The sequence below is a fragment of the Anabrus simplex genome, chromosome 1 (assembly GCF_040414725.1).
Source record: "Anabrus simplex isolate iqAnaSimp1 chromosome 1, ASM4041472v1, whole genome shotgun sequence".
NCBI lineage: Eukaryota > Metazoa > Arthropoda > Insecta > Orthoptera > Tettigoniidae > Anabrus > Anabrus simplex.
The window spans coordinates 1329082458-1329102232 of NC_090265.1; the positions used below are offsets into that span (position 1 = coordinate 1329082458).

General features: G+C 37.8%; 1 protein-coding gene across 1 annotated transcript in view; it reads left to right on the top strand.

Annotated features, from left to right (window-relative positions):
• Nucleotides 1-19775, top strand: part of LOC136858306 (FAST kinase domain-containing protein 4) — a 170652-nt gene that overhangs the window by 89242 nt on the left and 61635 nt on the right. Inside the window, exon 7 of the mRNA XM_067137747.2 lies at nucleotides 18445-18606. Coding sequence (XP_066993848.1) covers nucleotides 18445-18606 — 162 coding nt within the window. The remainder of the gene's footprint in view (nucleotides 1-18444; nucleotides 18607-19775) is intronic.

Sequence of the window (19775 nt, forward strand, 5' to 3'; positions counted from 1 at the left end):
CGAATTGAGCCTATTGCAAGTTCAGATTAATGAAATATCTGTCACGTAAGAAGGCCTACTTGCTAAATTTTATGGCAAATATATTTTATAGCAGTGATAATGCATTTTTATCACCTCAAATATGTTAAAGCAAAGTAGCTATATCCGTCATGTTCATATTTGTGTAAATAACACGTGGAACTCGAGGAGTGACATGAAATGTTTGTTTATGGCTATGTTACTCTTTCAGTTGAAGGAATTTTAGTTCATTTCATTTTTTTCAAATTGGCCTTTCCTAAAATTAAGGTGTGGGTATTATTCGGCAACGGGGATTATTCGCGTAAAGACGGTACTAGATTTTTTTAGGTTTCAGATTGCAGTCACAAAATGGAAATCAGCAACAGCCAACGTAATAACTATTTTAGACCTGATTCAAGATATAGAATTCCATCTCTTGGCAGATCATATTGTGTGCTTAATTTTATTCCTCAGAATGACATGTATAGACGTAAAGAAGACCTATGACTGTGTACCAAGGCAGTTGGTTTGGGATCCACTGAGGAAAAAATAAGTAGATAGAGAAGTGCAAATGATAAATACAATACTTTTTGGTTTGTTTGTTATAGGGGGGGAAGCCGTTTATTTTCAGTTTTGACTTAAGTATGTAACTGTGAAGCTATTCATTTATTGTAACTAATGCAGGATGAATAAAATAAGAAAGTACCTGAAAAAAAATTAATACAAGATTGTACCTGAAAAAGATAGCTTCTTCTACTTCTTCTTCTCCTCCTCCTTCGTAGGGCACCATCCTCCGATGAAGGTTGATGATCCAACTGATTACTCGCGAAACAACAGCTCAAAAGATTTCCATGTACGTTCGTCGATACCAGCAGCACAAGTCTTTAAGCCAGAAATTTCTCCATATCCCCACAGATCATTGTCCGTCAGTTTCTCCTGTATGATGAATTGGAGAAGTTCATATTGTTCACCTCTCATGATGTGCCCAATGTACCTGAGCTTTTGCTCCTTGATGGTTGTTAGAAACTCTTTTTTTTTTCTTTTTCTTCTTCTTCTTACATAACAAATTGAGAACTTCCTTCATGGTCTTCCCTTCTACCTACAGGGGAAATGCAACATCACAACATCCGAACTCTGAGCTGAAGGTTGAGATCTGTACTGGTGAATAGGGGCCTTATACTGGTGAACAAATATTTGGCTTGCCCAATCCTGGATAAGATTTAATTCTTGGGATCGCAATGCTCATTCACTATAGTCCCAAGATATTTGAAGGATGACACTTGCTGATTGCTGAACAATTGTGCTGTTAATGTGTAAGGAAACCTGCTTGGGTGTCTTCAAAAATATAATCAGCTTGGTCTTGCCCGTATTCATGAACAGATTATATGCTGCATTGAACCTTACAATGTTACTAATAATAATTTGAGGATCAATAAGGTTACTGGCTAACACAACGGTATCATTAGCAAAGCGGATGTTATTAAATGACATTGCCATTTATCCTGATGTCTATGTTAACAACCTCAACAGCTTTTCTGAACACAGCCTCAGAGTAGATATGAAACAGAAGAGGGTACAGAACACAACCCTGTCGCACACCTCTCTGCATAGGTATGTCCCTAGTTGTATCTTCTATTTTGACCTCTGCTGTTTGGTTCCAATAGAGCTGAGTGATACAGTGATCACCAGTATTTTTTCAGTAAGTTTTTCATGAGATATGCAATCAAAAACTTTTCAATAGTCACTGCATGCGTACATGTTGACATGCATATCCAGGCACATCTGAATCAAAACATTCAACAAGAAAAGAGCGTCGTGAGTTCCTAGGCCATTTCTAAAACCAAACTATGACCAATTTGGTGTTGGCATCTCTCATAGATACAAGTGTAGATGATATGCAGGAATACCTTTAAGACATGGGTCATTAGGCTGATCATGTGATGCGCTAGCTTTTTTAGGTATGATGACAATAGTTGATATTAATCAGTTCAATGAAGTTCTCCTAGCCTTATATATTGCACTGAATAGTCCAGTTAGCAGGTTTAGGCCTCTTCCATCACCTTGAGCAATGAGTTTGAGAGATAGCATTTAATAAAAAACAGAATAACATGTTTTGTTCCTGAAGGAACATCATCATATTCTATCAAATCACACTTTTATTTTATTTTGTTTTATTTTTGTGAATTGGTAAATATTATGAACAAGTGTAAAAATATTTGTTAAATTTTGGGTACCTTTCTTATATGTTCAACCTTATCTTAATGATGTACTCGTATTTTCCTTCCTCTCTCCTCATTAGTCCAACTAGGACTGCATTGTGTTGTGTCTGACATTTTGCCAGATTGCTTGTTTACAGGTAACTTTCAATTACATTATGTTCCAGTGACATCATCGATTTTCAAGGAAACTGTACTTGTAGTCTTCTATTATTCTCAAAACAAAAGTCTGAAGGTTTAATATGCATTTATGATTGTGATGTCATGTAGCGTCTTGGTGTGAACTACATACTTGTCAATGCTACATTTGAGTGGAATGCAACCGCACTCATTGGGGAAATATTCTTGTTAAAATAATTGAACAATCATAATGATTAAGAATGAGATTTTAAAATATGGAATACCTCCTTCATAAAACTCCAAACAAGCTTTATACTAGCCGTGCCTTTCGGTACATCTTAGAAATTAAAAGCCAAATTCTTTTGAGGATCCACTCAGCCTCTTATTATTGGGCCCCTGTTATTATTATTATTATTATTATTATTATTATTATTATTATTATTATTATTATTATTATTATTATTATTATTATTATTATTATTATTATTTTATTTGTTTTACGCCCCTCACCGGGCGAGTTGGCCGTGCGCGTAGAGGCGCGCGGCTGTGAGCTTGCATCCGGGAGATAGTAGGTTCAAATCCCACTATCGGCAGCCCTGAAAATGGTTTTCCGTGGTTTCCCATTTTCACACCAGGCAAATGCTGGGGCTGTACCTTAATTAAGGCCACGGCCGCTTCCTTCCAACTCCTAAGCCTTTCCTATCCCATCGTCGCCGTAAGACCTATCTGTGTCGGTGCGACGTAAAGCCCCTAGCAAAAATAATTTACGCCCCTCCCCCTGAAACGAGTGTGAATACGCTGACCATTCAGCGAAAGCACCGGATGGGGAGGATAACTTAGTAACGTACATGTTTTATTAAGATTTCGGAAATGAGAAGCTGTAATAAAGGAATAGGATTGACGAAGAACAAAGCAATGTAAGAATTTATAGGAACTTTACATTTAAATTACTTGTGGCCATTCATCATCATCTTCATCATCATCATCATCAATGTCCCACTCCAGTTGGCCGGGTGTGGTTTACAAGCCTCCTCCACTCCTTTCTGTCCTTCCACTTTTCCTGCTCCATTACTTCTGCCACATTCAATCCAGCTTCTTTAATGTCCTTTCAGATCTGATCCGTTCACCTTCTTCTCGGTCTTCCAACTGGTCTCTTTCCCTTAACTTCTCTTTCCAATTCCCTTCTTGCTACCTGTTCCTTTCTCATTCGTTTTACATGTCCGAACCATCTCAGTCTTGCTTTCTGTATCTTCTGTACTAAAGGTTCTATATTCAGCTCTTCTCTGATTTCTTGTCTTTTTAACCGATGTTCTTAAAAATTTAATTTCTACTGCTTGGATCTTATTATCTTGTCTCTTATTAGTAGGGCCCGGATATTTTAAAAATGCATATGCAATTCCATATTTTGACATATTTTGAGGGTTAGTGCATATTCTAGACGTAACAGCGTATTCCGGTATATAATGTCTGAATTTATGGACAATTACAAGAACTACTAAAATAAATTTGTTTTGTACATCCCTAGCTAGTTGCCTATTTTATGTGCATCCCTCACTAGTTGGTATTTTCGACTCTCTGTGTAACAGCACTTTACTTTCACAATTGACAATGGCAACAGATAGCTTAGGTGTGAGTAGGCAGGCTGGACTTCCCTGAATTACTTTCTCTATCACAGCAGATAATAATCTCAGGGGGTTGGGCACTTGGTCAGGACAGAAGTATCTTCATTTCTCTAGTTACATTCCATTTTAATGCCCTGCATCTCATTTTTAAAAGTGTTAGTTTCTAAAAATGCCTAAGGAAAAGAGCAGCAGAAGAGATTTACTATATCAGTGGGTGTCGGGTAATAGGGACTATTCAACAGATTGTGTCATCATGTGCTGTCAAGTTTGTTCAAAGGAAGTGAAATGTGAAAAGAAATTTCAGCTTGAACAGCATTCAAAAACAACTGCACATATTAAAGCAAAGGAGGAGAACAACAGCACACCACACAACTACTTCTTACGCAGGTAAAGCCCAAGTCCTGTATTTTTATTACATTTTCAAGTGATCTTTGTAGGGCTTTCATATGCAGCAACATTCCATGGAATAAATTAAATAATCCAGTTCTGCGATTATATTGTGTAAATAAAAAAATACCAGATGAATCAACTCTTAGGAAAAATTACCTACCTCTGCTATATGAATCTACCCTGGAATTGATCCGTTCTGATATCGGAAGGAACTGTGTCTGGGTGATATACTAACAATTTGTTGGTTATTTTGATCCACCTTTTCAATACAAATTACAGTTTGTGTTGCTAAGTTGTAATGTTACAACACTAATTTACCGGGACATGTTTCGCTTTTATTCACAAGCATCATCAGCCTATACAATTGCCTCAAGGTTTGTCATTTTTGGTTTGTTGTTACAAATTTCATTACATTGAATGTAAATCTAATTTCAGTGATAACAATATTTAAAACAAGAATAATATACACATTAAAAATTATGACAATATGTTCTGCGATGTTAAAATGGTTTAACTCTTAATTCTAAAACACATTGACGTCCAAAACACAGTTTTTAATTTGGCTAAAAATTGTTTGCAATGTTAAAATAAAATTGATTCAACTATAATTTGGCATTAAAATTTGAGTCATAAATATAAATATAAATATTGGATGTTAATATATAAGAGCCATAGTTTCTGAAGTGCGTTGGTTTCTAGAATACAGTAACATTTCAGTATTGCAAATTATAGTTAAGAATTGTGCTCTCTAAATAATGTTATTTAAAAAACTGTAGTTTTGCATTATGCGTGATTAGTCATGATGATAATCTAGAATTGAAGTCTTGAGTTCGTTGGAAAATGGCTTCTAGATTTGATTAGGCTTGCTGCTGCAATTTGGCAATTTGATCAGAGGAAGTATTGACATATTTAATTCTTGTTTGTAGCGACCAGACTCTCCGTTGGAAGTTGATTGTTTTGATGTAAGTTATGGTTAAAAGGGGCTTCAATCCAAATTTTGAGTACTGGTATCTGATTATGTTACTTTTGATTTATGGAATGGAAGAAGCATCTGGAACAAATGGAAATGACCTTAAGTAATATTGTGTGTGTGTGTGTGTTGTGCTTATAATGTGAGTGTTGATGTTGCATTATCACTTACCCCTTTGTCTGCTGCTACAGAATCTTGTGGGCCTTATTGCGTTACTGTGACTATTGTCTGTTGTGGCTCTACTCCTTGTGTTGTACGTATGAAAGAGCTGTTGTAAAGGGCGGGTAGGGGGTTGAGGGGAAGAGATGTTGGGCGGGGCGTTTGCTATTGACGTGCTACGTGGTGGGAAATTCTTATTTGTTGTCGAGGTGGGGGTAGAGGACGATCCTGCAGGCGGGGCGTTAAGCTTTGGCGTGTTATGTGGAGGGGGACTTTTTTGCGTTGCCGAAATGGTTTCAGTTGTGAGTGTATTTAGATTGAATATTTTAAAGAATTTGCTTTTATCTGATTTGAGATTTCGTAATAATGTTGGCAACTGCTCTATTAACGGACTTTTTATTTCGACCGCGTCATTCAAGTTTTTTTTTACTTTAATACTTTACTTTAATAAAGGAAAAAACTTGAATGACGCGGTCGAAATAAAAAGTCCGTTAATAGAGCAGTTGCCAACATTATTACGAAATCTCAAATCAGATAAAAGCAAATTCTTTAAAATATTCAATCTAAATACACTCACAACTGAAACCATTTCGGCAACGCAAAAAAGTCCCCCTCCACATAACACGCCAAAGCTTAACGCCCCGCCTGCAGGATCGTCCTCTACCCCCACCTCGACAACAAATAAGAATTTCCCACCACGTAGCACGTCAATAGCAAACGCCCCGCCCAACATCTCTTCCCCTCAACCCCCTACCCGCCCTTTACAACAGCTCTTTCATACGTACAACACAAGGAGTAGAGCCACAACAGACAATAGTCACAGTAACGCAATAAGGCCCACAAGATTCTGTAGCAGCAGACAAAGGGGTAAGTGATAATGCAACATCAACACTCACATTATAAGCACAACACACACACACACACAATATTACTTAAGGTCATTTCCATTTGTTCCAGATGCTTCTTCCATTCCATAAATCAAAAGTAACATAATCAGATACCAGTACTCAAAATTTGGATTGAAGCCCCTTTTAACCATAACTTACATCAAAACAATCAACTTCCAACGGAGAGTCTGGTCGCTACAAACAAGAATTAAATATGTCAATACTTCCTCTGATCAAATTGCCAAATTGCAGCAGCAAGCCTAATCAAATCTAGAAGCCATTTTCCAACGAACTCAAGACTTCAATTCTAGATTATCATCATGACTAATCACGCATAATGCAAAACTACAGTTTTTTAAATAACATTATTTAGAGAGCACAATTCTTAACTATAATTTGCAATACTGAAATGTTACTGTATTCTAGAAACCAACGCACTTCAGAAACTATGGCTCTTATATATTAACATCCAATATTTATATTTATATTTATGACTCAAATTTTAATGCCAAATTATAGTTGAATCAATTTTATTTTAACATTGCAAACAATTTTTAGCCAAATTAAAAACTGTGTTTTGGACGTCAATGTGTTTTAGAATTAAGAGTTAAACCATTTTAACATCGCAGAACATATTGTCATAATTTTTAATGTGTATATTATTCTTGTTTTAAATATTGTTATCACTGAAATTAGATTTACATTCAATGTAATGAAATTTGTAACAACAAACCAAAAATGACAAACCTTGAGGCAATTGTATAGGCTGATGATGCTTGTGAATAAAAGCGAAACATGTCCCGGTAAATTAGTGTTGTAACATTACAACTTAGCAACACAAACTGTAATTTGTATTGAAAAGGTGGATCAAAATAACCAACAAATTGTTAGTATATCATAGCATAGTTCAATACGGGTCTAATAATGAGATTAGTTACATGTAATACTGTGTCTGGGTGTCGGTGGATGAGACAATGGATTCGTGTGGCCGTTACATAGCAAATTTCGTGGTTGGTAAATTACATCCAGACGAACCCGGTAAGCCGCATCTTCTTGCTTGTAAAGTACTAGAGAAAACCAACCATAGCACAATAGCAAGATTTGTAAATGATTCTCTGTGACTATTGTGGCCATCTGAAATTGTGAATAATTGTTGTAAAGTGCTTGTACTGCTCATAGATCCAGCTTCGTATATGTTGAAAGCAGCAAAGGCCCTCCAAGTATTTTATCCAAAACTCATACACGTAACCTGTTTAGCGCATGGATTACACCACATTGCAGAAGGAATACGTGCACAGTTAGCAGCTGTTAACAATTTAATTGGATGTGGGAAGAAACTGTTTCTGAAAGCACCAGCTCGTGTCCAGTTTTACAAAGATTGTCTACCTGAAGTTCCTTTGCCACCTGAACCTGTCCTGACTAAGTGGGGGACATGGTTATCTGCAGTATCATTTTATCAGGAGAATTTTAATGAAGCAAAAGAAGTGGTTACAAAACTTGAGGATGAACATAGTGCTTGTGTCCATGATGCAAAAGTTGTGTTTGAAACCGCTACTGTTTATCAAGATGTGAATTTCATTCATGCACATTTTTCTAAACTTCCAAAAGTCATTGAGAACTTAGAATCTTCTGGTACTCCCCTCCATGAATCACTTGATCTCTTTGAGAAAGCTGCATCTTCATTGAATTCCACTCCAGGCGAAATTGGAGAGAATATTAAATGCAAGTTAGAAAAGGTGCTGAATTCGAACCCAGGACTGAAGAAGATTTAATTAGTCAATACAGTAGAGTCTCGCTCATCCGACCTTCGCTTATCCGACATTCCGTGTTATCCGACACTGGTAGACTTAATTTGATCTTTTGGTGGAGACTGAATTCAGGCACACCTGGTGTGGAGGGTGCGACCATGGGACAAACACTGGCCTGACCAGTGGCGGTAGGACGGTTTTCTTTTCTCAAGGACAGGTGCAGTGAGTCTTCAGTCATTGTTCATTGTAGTATTGGTTGGGTGCGGATGTTATAGTTTTCATATCCTCTGTGAGTATAGCGAGTAAATGGAAGAAAGTGATTGTTTTTATGGAAGACAAGTTGAGTGCATTAAAGAGACTGGACAAAGGGGAAATTCTTCAAGATGTGGCTTCAGATTATGGTGTTGGATGTGTTGCAGTGGGAGACTGGAAAAAACAGAGGGAAGAAATTGAAAAGTGGTGCTCTACGAGAGCAGAGAAAAACAATGAAACAATGTGAGTACGAAAAAGTAAGTGAAGCACTATTTCTTTGGTTATCTCAACACCGGGAAAAGGGCCTGCCAATATCTGGCCCCATTCTGCAGTTAAAGGCTGTGTATTTCCAGAAGGAGTTTAATGAAAGGGACCCTAATTTTCCCGCCAGTGCTGGGTGGCTTGATCGGTGGAAAAAAACGGCACGGCATTAGGCAGCTTAATATCTGTGGAGAAAAGTTTCTTTTCGTAAGACATCTGGAATGTTTTCGTTCAATACTGCATGTACTGTACAATTGAATTTATAATTCAATAAATAGAGTACCGTAAAACATGTCGTTATAGTACTAGCGTATAGCTTTCCTGTTTCAGTTCATTTTCAAAGTTATTCTGTATTATCCGACATTTTCGGTGATCCGACGTAGTCCAGGTCCCGTTTAGGTCGGATAATCGAGACTCTACTGTACTTGAATGGGACTAGGGTATCCTTGCCAGATGTATGCTCCAAAACGTTGGTGCCCATGTATAAATACTGTCCAATCACGTCAGTTGATGTAGAACTATCATTCTCAGCCTATAAACTCATTTTGACGGACAGTAGACATAGTTTGTCTCCAGAAAACATTGAAAGTCTACTAGTTACCTATTATAGGTAAGTGAATAAAATTCCATGTTTTAAAGATCATATTTCCATATTTTCTGTGCATATATTCTAACTTTTTAGTGCATATTTGCATGTATATTTTCAGGTTTTTTAGTGCATATAAATCTGGGCCCTACTTATTAGTGACCAGTGTTTCTAGTCCGTATGTTACATTTGGTATGAAATACTGTTTATATAATGTTAATTTTGTTCTCTTGGGTACTTTGTCATCCCATAAAAGCTCTCTGACTTGATGATAAAATGTTGTACCTTTACTGTTAGTAATTTCAGGGTTGATTTCATTACTTCCATTAATAATGCTACCCAGATATGTAAACTATTCTACATTCTCTAACCGTTCTCTATCTATGTTCACTTGGCTTCTCTTTTCCACAGTGCATGACTTCAGTTTTCGTTTTGCTAATTACCATTCCAAACTCTTTCAGATTTTCATTCCAAATGTCCAGTCTCCATTGTACTTCCTTTTCTTCCTTTCCCCAAATCACCATTTCATCTGCAAATTCCAAAGCATTCACTTCATCACTACTGATACCCTGTTTTAACCGTTTTATGATTTCATGTATGTATGTATGTTCAGTCCGTCAGTGATTCCACTGGTGGGATCCTCAACAGCTCTGCCATCAGCTGTCATAGATGGCCTAGGCATCACTGAAGCGGCGTACTAGGGAAATGAGGAGTGAGGTAGTTTCCCGTTGCTTTCCTCACCAAGCCAGAGTTGCTATTACATATCAGTCTGCCAAGCCCACTGAAATGCATGCACCAACCGACCCTATGAGCAACATTTTCACACCATTCATAGCAGGGACTGGCTACATAAGGATTGGCATTACTAGCATCGCTCATACCTCAGTCACTTTCATATTGTCAAAGCCAAGGATAAGACAGAGACAGATTTATGAAAGTAACAACAAAATTTCTCTAGCCTATACCAGAAAACACAGTGCACTGTAAACACTAGGTCCTGCCAGCAAAGGCATTTATGATTTCATCCAGCAATATAATAAACAATAATGGTGACAGTGCACTTCTTTGCTTGAGACCATTTTTTGTATAAAATATTTCAAAGTCACCACTCCCCACTTTTACACGGCTTTTACTTTCATGATGCAACATTTTTATCTTGTTAATTAATGATTTTGGTACATTCGTTTTCAATAGGCATTCCCATACATGTTTTCTCTTAACTGTATCATAAGCTTTTTCCAAATCTGAAAATACGAATATGATTTCCTTGTTCCTTTCCAGGTGTTTTTCCATTATCGTTCGCACTGTAAATACCAAGTCTGTTGTTGATCTGTTCGGTCTAAAGCCATATTGTTCTTCCTCTGTGTTTCTACTATGTCCCTCAGTCTTTTGTCTATGTCCTTTTCCATTATTTTTAGCCCATGTGGTAGTAAGGTGATAATAGGGTTAGGCCATTGATGTTTTGCATTTACATGTTTATATATTTATTGTATACAACCCCCTACGGGTGGAAGCCGTAGAATGCATCCGTAGTTCGGGGTGGTGGTGCTGATTACTCTTTTAAGACGAAATATAACTGGGCAACCATTCTCTGTTACCTCTAGAGAAGGGAAAGTGTAAGAGGTCCAACACTTCTAAAATTGAAGGTATCAGCTATAAAAGGGGAAGGGCCACGGAGGGTGTGAAAATGAAAGACTCCCTAGACCTTATAAACCCAACACCATTGGAGTCAGAAAAGAATACGAGTTGACCAAGGAAGATTGAATGGTAAAAGGTGAAGGTGAGGAGCCAGGCACAAGTGGAAGCAATGCCAGATTCGGCTTGGGGAACCGTGGTCGCCAAACCACGCTCCTAAAAGTTGAGAGTTCCTGATTCCTCTTTTAGTCACTTTTTATGACAGGCAGGCGATACGATGGATGCTTTCCCTGTGGAAGGGGGTGGTAGAATAATATCCACGGCATCCCCATTTGGGACAAATATTTCAGGTTCCCTATAAGCATCAAAATCTATATCACCTGATGGCCTGGCAGGCATCAATTTTTGGTAGTGAGACGAAATCTCTAATAGTGCAGTGGCACTGCTAGTGGCTCCAAGTAGCCTACGCAGTGGCCTCCACGGTATGCACTAGCCATGCGTCTTGGTAGGTGTGCTATTTACCAACTGATGAGCCCAACTTAGCACAGTGGGGCAAAACGCTGGTAACCAGGAATGAGTTAGCTGGAAAATTTATAATGTCCAATAACGGACCAACTATATTGGTATTATAGGTAATATATTATCGGTAGAGGAGATTTACGTAGTGTTATGGTTATGTGGCTGCATTTTTATGGATTGGGGATAAGTTTCCAGGTACGGCACCAGTTTGAGAGAACATTAAGGAGCGCTGCATGTACTGGATTCCTAATCTCCCTAAATATCTTGCAGTCTTCAGCAAAAAAAGGGTATTTGCTGTTTGTTGAGTTTGGACAGCAGGTTATGTTCATTACAGCATGCTTCCCCCACATATCTAACAATAGAATCACCCATGACAGAGTTTCAACCCCACCCAACTTATTGGATCCCCTCCTCTCCTCGTCTCTCCTGGTCTCCCATAACTTTGTTGATGGTTGAAGAACCTACTTCCTCCTCCCTTCTCTTCCTATCCTGACCTTGTTTAACATCCCTCTTCCTATCCCATGACTAGGACTGTTAGCTGAACGACTACTACTATTACTACTCTCTGATACCATCAGATATGTCTCATCAAACTCTGCGGATCACATGAGCAAATGTCTGAATCCTCTTATCCGTCTCCTCATCCCAAATCAGTCCCATATTCTCAAGTTCCACATCCTTTCCATGATACATAAGGTCAACAGTCTAGGATGCCCCATCATTTCCAGCCAAGGTTCTTTCACAGAACCCATATCAACAGTGGTTTACTAACATTTTCTACCCATTGTACTTACCTTTGACTTCTACATTTGTGACACTGGTCATTTACTAGAACGTCTTGCCACTCTCCACAAATACCTCCCCTCAGACTGCCTTCTAGTCTCCATTGATCTCACTCATTTTGCACTAACATCCCTCACACTGGAGTCCTTCTTGAACCAAATAAATGGTCCATTATTGGACATTATAAATTTTCCAGCTAACTCATTCCTGGTTGCCAGCATTTCGCCCTTGTGTGCTAGGTTGGGCTCATCAGGTGGTACCTAGCACATCTACCAAGACGTTGGCTAGTGCATATCGTGGAGGCCACTGCGTAGGCTACTTGGAACCAACGGCAGTGCCAATGCACTATGAGAGACTTTGTCTCTTTACCAAAAATTGATGCCTGCTTGGCTATCAGATGATATAGATGTTGATTCCCATAGGGAATCTGAAATATTTGTCCCGAATGAGTAAATTTATAATACCAATATAAATGGTCCGTTATTGGACATTATAAATTTATATACATTTAAATTGGTCCGTTATTGGACATTATAAATTTATATACATTAACATTTATATTGGTATTATAAATTTACTCATTCAGGACAAATATTTCAGATTCCCTATGGGAATCAACATCTATATCATCCTTCTTGAACACCCAACCCTGCCCTGTAATTCCTTCCTCATCTACCTCACACACACTCAACTTTTTCCAACTCTAAGGGGCAATTATTGCACCAGATTTGAGGCATCGCTATTGGCACCAGGATGGTCTCCTTCTATGCCAACCTCTGCATGAGAAAATCTTCAAAAAGCCGGGCTGAGTGGCTTAGACAGTTGAGGTGCTGGCCTTCTGACCCCCACTTGGCAGGTTTATTGGCACGTAAAAGAACTCTTGCGGGACTAAGTTCCGGTACCACGGCGTCTCCAAAAAACCGATAAAGTAGTTTGTGGAACGTAAAGCCAATAATATTAAAACAAATGGATTTCCTTGCTAGTGACCCTCTGCAGTCCCTAGTCTGGTGGAGGGGCATTGATGGTATTTTTCTCTTGTGAAACAACCTACTTGATCTATTCCTCCACTGCCTCAACTTTAATTACAATGCTCATTTCACTTGACAGATCATCCCCATTTCTCTCATTTTTCTTGACATTACATCCACCTGCAGGATGACTGAATCAATACCTTTGTACACATCAAACCTACCAAACATCAGCAGTATCTCTACTACAGCACATTACACCCTATCACACAAAAAAATCACTATAATTCAGCCTTGCTGTCCAGGCCAAACAGATTTGTTCAACCCCTAAAGCCTGTGCCTCCTACGATGACAACCTGAGGAAGACATTTATTATTAGAGGTTATGCCACGCAATGGGTCAACCGCCAGATTTTCCGAGCCTTGACTTCTGTCCCCAGACTTCTAACAAGCTGACTCAGTACCCTTCTTAACGACATATCATCCTTGTGTTCACAGAATCAATCACATTTCAAAACAAGCATTCAATTCATTCTCAATCCACACCCATGATCTTCTTCCAAAAAGCCCGTTAGTCACACTTAGGCGCACATAAAACCTCAAAAACACTCTCACTTGCTATGAACCACACCAACTCCTGCCCATTTCTGTCTCTTTCCTCTGTAAACACAACCACTGTAAGATCTGCCTTAACCCTTTAGTGCTTGAATTAGTTTTCATTTCTGTTTGGTGATGAAAATGTCAAGCTTTAAGGTTCAACTTGTGTTCAGTGTCTTAAGACTTACCAACAGTTCATAAGTGGAGCTAATACCTTAACCTTAAATGCTGAGTTACCAGATGACTGTTTGGTACCTCAGTGCTGAATTTTTTCATTCGTATGTTAAAAAAAAAATTGTAGAAGCCTCAATTTTTTTACTTATCAGTGGGGTGATTAGCTTAAAATGTTTATAAATGTTGGTTCTGTATAAATCTAATCCAGGTCCATGGCTAAATGGTTAGTGTGCTGGCCTTTGGTCACCAGGGTCCCGGGTTCGATTCCCGGCAGGGTCGGGAATTTTAACCTTAATTGGTTAATTTCGCTGGCACGGGGACTGGGTGTATGTGTCATCTTCATCATCATTTCATCCTCATTACAACGTGCAGGTCGCCTATGGGAGTCAAATAAAAAACCTGCATCTGGCGAGCCGAACTTGTCCTCGGACACTCCATACGCCATCAAAATGAAAATGGAAAATCCTACACTTATGTTCACTATTACATATTTTGAGAGAAAACAAAATTACACTTTTTGTGCCTACACGTACATCATCTTTATACAAAGTAAAGATCTCAAAATAAAATTATTTTCTAAAATCTGTAGTCAACTAATACATGTAACTCCTTACAAGTATGTAAGTTGATATTTTAAAAAAACTTTCTAAATCTGGAATGTGGTGACAGCTCAATGTTTTCCACCAGTTGTTTGTGATACTGATTTGTTTCATTAACAAGCAGCTGCACCAACTCCACTGGCACAAGAGATTTTAAAAATAAATGATTTTGGGGTTGTCATCAAACACTATATGGCTCCCACATTCTGTCACAGTTATTTGAAAGTCTGGTGGAGAAAAGTCATCCATCCACCACAAAAATAGTGATGAAATAGCTTTTGAACTCACCGTGATTTTCTTCCTTCGTTTAGAAGCAGGCTCTGTTTATTTCTCACTTACAATATTTTCAGCACTCTCTGTATCACCCTCACTTTAAAAATTGCTTACCATTTCATTAAAATCATGATCATCATCACTTTGCGCTGTGATTAATAACTGAAAGATTCATTGATCTGAAATAACATTGCTGCAAGAGCAAGTATCTTGTTGTTCCACCATGCTTGTTTTCATCACAGATGAACTCCACAGACGTCTACAAAAACCTCTGTAAGTTACTTTCCGAAGCTATAAGCCGTGATCAATTAGTTCTACACAATGCCCAACAGATGGCAGAACATGCCAGGGATCGAATCAGCACTCAAGAGTGAACCGGGAAACTCAGAAAAGTTTAAGTTCTCATGCACCGTCTGTAGACGGGCGTAGCAGTGCTGGACCGGTCGCATCAGCCCGTCTATAGGCAGGCGTAGCACTCATCAGGTTAACACTCGCATGTGATGAGTTTTGCCATAGTGGAATATATATACGATTTTTTTGCAATTTTTCACTAAGCTTTTAACATTCAAAGACAGATTATTACTGCCTACTGGTCATGGGTACGTATTGCAAGGTGCAAGTACACTTGTACCGACCGTAGGTCAGTAATGTCTTAGAGGTTGAGCCAGAGGTACTCCTGAAGCCTGTCGGAATGTGATGCGCAGAGCCCACAGATTTTAATGGGGTGGAAGGAGTATGTGTTTGATTGGCTGTACGATTGAAGCTGTACCGTAAAATGGGTAACAGGTTAAAGCAGCAAGCTAGAAAATTGTATGATTCAAATATGAATCACTGTGCATTGTAGCATTAAAGATTTACCCCCATCTTCCCACTGTCTTGCTCCGAGAGATTCCGACGTTGGTCATGGACTGCTGCTGCTCAGGTCTAGGGAAACACCCAGCCGTAACACTAGATAACTGCTTCTTTTTTTCTTGCTTATCCCCTCCCTCTCCTTTTACCTCAATGCAGCGGCTATTGTCAACAGTGACCACTATGTTTCTTATTCTATCCTTCAGTAATGAAGGCTGCAGCTGAAAATTTTGGATTCATGCCTTAATTTTATATGTACTGTATCTACATGTGCTTATATGGCAAGGAGCTGCTCTCTGTCTGTTTTCTATACATATATATATTTTGCTCCTGCTAACTTACTTACCTGAATATTTACAAATCATCATAAAATACTGTATTAACTTGTAATACCATATTTACTCACAATATTTTATTGCTTTTTTTTCTCTTTTTTTTTAAACCTCAAAAGATGTGGGGAGGGAAAATAGTACTAATTTTGAATGTAAAATATCAGTGTAGTCCTAAGGCAATCACTGGCATACAGATGTCCTCCTTCGAAGAGAAAGGTTGTTCCTCTTCATGAATCTACATAGTCACCCTCTGCTTGCTTTAAACTGTGAGATTCTTATATTGCTTTTCTCTTTGATCTCCAGTGCCTTTTACTGTGGCATTTCATGTGAAACTGAATAGCTCTTGTTTCTTAATCCAGTTACATATTTCAACAGTTCTTTTTTTAGTTTCTGGATACTGGCCTGATTTTTTTGTCTTTGTATGATAGGCTGTCTTCTTAGCATACTGCAACTATACTTTTTGTTTATGGTAGTAGCGTTCGTATGATGTCTATATACAAAACTCACGTGCTGCAGCATATTTGTCATTATTTTCTGCGAACATGATCGCTATCTTTCTTACCCATCGCTGAGTGCTAAATCAAAATAATTTTTTCGTGCCAGGGCTTAAGACGGCATTAGGATGGAGAAGGCAACGGGAAACCACTGCATTAAAGATCCTGAGAGATATTCCAATAAATTCACATGGCATGGCTGCAACATCAAGATCAGAGCTGGCCGTGTGGATCGTCTACCTCTGTTTGGAGACGACGTCTTAAGAAGAAGAGGGCTTAAGACTACTCTAAAATAGCCAGATTTCAAGACAGAAGTTTGAAATGTAAAAATCAGAGACAGTATTAAGAATATCAATCTATTTCAGAAAATATATTTATTTTCACTTTTTAATCATTTTCTCCTGGTAACTGTTGAAAATTAAATCAATGGCTTGTACTATGAGGACCCAATGTAGCATGGTATACTCTTAAACCCTGGCATGAAAGAATTAGCACAGAGACCAGTATATCTTATAGACCAAGTTTGTATCTTCCACATGGTTACTACAAGCATATTAATGATGTGTTGATGCATGTGTACATATACAACGTGTGCGTAGCTTCCTGAGCGGTCTCATTACTGTAGTGCTGCTGCTTGCACTTCTCAGTCACCACAAACAGTCTGATGACTGGCTATGGTTAGACAGATGTTGTTAAATATAACAGGTTTTGCAGAAATGAACATTACATTTTATTCCATCCACCCCATTTAGACCATGTATTAAATAATACTATTATCTATGCATTAAATGATGCAGCATTCAGAACGCACCAGCTACACAATGTTTTTTTTTTAACATAGTTGCCTTGTAGAGCCTCAGTGTGCCTCAGTGTAAACTGTCATGCATTTTCAAAGACGTTAAGTGTTTTGAAAAGTCATGACAGAATTAAGCATGGCATCAAAGGCTTTTTTTTTTTTTTTTTTCAGACAATGTCATGAATGGAGAAAACAGAGAAAGTGGTTGATACATCAAATAAATTGCTGATTTACCCAATCACTCATGTAACCACCAAAAGTTTCATCCTTTACTGGAAGATTATAGGCTACGATCCATTCATCTGAGTTGTGACCGTGAAGGTCCCTTTGCTATTGCACCTAACTTCTTTAACATCTAGCCACCTCATATTGCACACCAATATGTGCATATTTCTTGCATTATTCACTGGATGAATGTTAACATTTGAAAATGCCTTACTACTCATAGCTTGGGTGTTTTAACAACTACACATTTAGTGAAAATTAAACAAATACAAAACACTCTGACAACAGAAAACTGACATAATCGTGGCAGAAAAAAATGCAAATTCTTATATATCCTCAAATTTTCATTTCAAAATTAAGGGTGGGAAAATTACAAGGGTAAGTATGGTATTTGTGTCAATAACATGTAATTTTGAAATTGAATATGTATTACACCAAGTATTAGCATCATATTCATACAAACTTCTATACTTCAGACTTTAGGCTAGTCAAAGCCAGCTTGCTGGCTCACTGCTCTATTTGCATTATTCAACAGACAAATGTTATGTTTAAAAGCACCTGTTAAACTGTAGCCTTAATATTTCACAACTCCACATTTTTTGAAAAAATAAATGAATAGAAAACACACTAATGATGGAAAACGTTTACTTAATCATTGTAGGAAGATTACGTAGGTACATACAGTATAGCATGAAAATCACTTTTTGCTCATCACTAATATTTCTGGATATTTTAGCATTCAGTTTGAAGGAATGAACTTGTAAATTCTGTGTGATCCAGGAAACATTGATTGGTTGACAACCGCATTCAGGAACTTCTCATACACTTACAGTAGGTAGTCAAAGATGGATTACCAAACTACTGACCTAAATCTTTGTACATCATTGTAAGCTGTCATATCTTGGCAGTTTTAATATCCTGTATTTATCATTACAAATATGGTATTTGTGCTCTTTGTAGATGGAGAAATAATATGATGCTGTTTGCTTACAGGTCCTTTTCTGACTTCAGACTCGACCCTACTGAAGGTCACGCTAAGTCGTTCAAAAGAGAAACAGCTATTGGTGTCATCTGTTGTGGACTCACTGTCTAATTTATTGCCATCATCCACATACCTACGTACTAATATTGAAACAGATATGGGGTTCCTAATTGGTAAGTTTCCTATATATTTTTTTGTAACTTATAGAAATAAGGTGAACAAAGACTTTTTTTTTAAATCTTGATGAGATTTTGCTTGGATCATCATGTAAAGGCTTTGCTAGAAATTTGCCACGTCTGAACTTCAGGTAAGATCGATCGAGAACATAAACTACAGATTTAATCTGAAAAAGAGAAAAAAAAAAAACTGTGAGCAGTGAAAAACTTACCAAGGTGGGTGAGGTTTTTTCTATTTATTTTACGCCGCATCACCACAGATAGGTCTTTTGGCAATTATGGGATAGGGTCAAGACTGTAATGGAAGTGACTGTTACCTTAATTAAGGTACAGTCTGCTGTGAAAATGGAAAACCGTGGAAAACCATCTTCAGGACTGTCGACAGTGGGGTTCAAACCCACTATGTCCCAAATGCAAGCTGTGTGCAATATGTGAGAGTAAGCAAAATTTTATTATGACTTACATATGTACAGTGTCTAAATCTTCTCACTTCCAAGATTATTTTTTATTCTCTATATACTGATCAAATCAGTTGCTTTTTTAATTATACATTTGCAACCTTCTAGGAATTAAATGTCTCCTAGTCCCTTACTCAAACAGGGTGGATGCAATGTCATACAAGACACAGTAGGTTAGGGCCAATTACAGATGTGTCTATTCACTGCCATTTTGACATCAAAACTGATACAATTTTTTTTTAAATTATATTATAGACTATGGGATGTAAATAGTTGAAATCAGACGTGATGACTTACACCATGTAACAACTACTGTTGGAGCATTCAGTAAAGGCATAAAATCTGACCATAAGACTTTAACACACAAGCAAATTTTTTTTAAGTGATACCTTTGGTCTCCTATTGAGTACAGAGTTATAATGCAACTAAGCTGCATGCTCCAAGTAGCTGTGTGGAATTAAGCAGGGGAGATAACTGGCTTCTCAGAGCTGTGAGGGTTCAAACCTGCATTCACTCGTGCCTTATGTTATTTTTGATTTTGTAATCAGCTAGCCATCCTTTATGTTGATTTGACCTCTTGAAGTATCAGATATCCTTATACAAAGTTAAAATAAAGTAAACATAATAAATATTGCCACCTAAATACAGACTATAGACGAACGCATTGTATGAACCATTGTCAACATTATGGTGGACCCATTTAAGCGA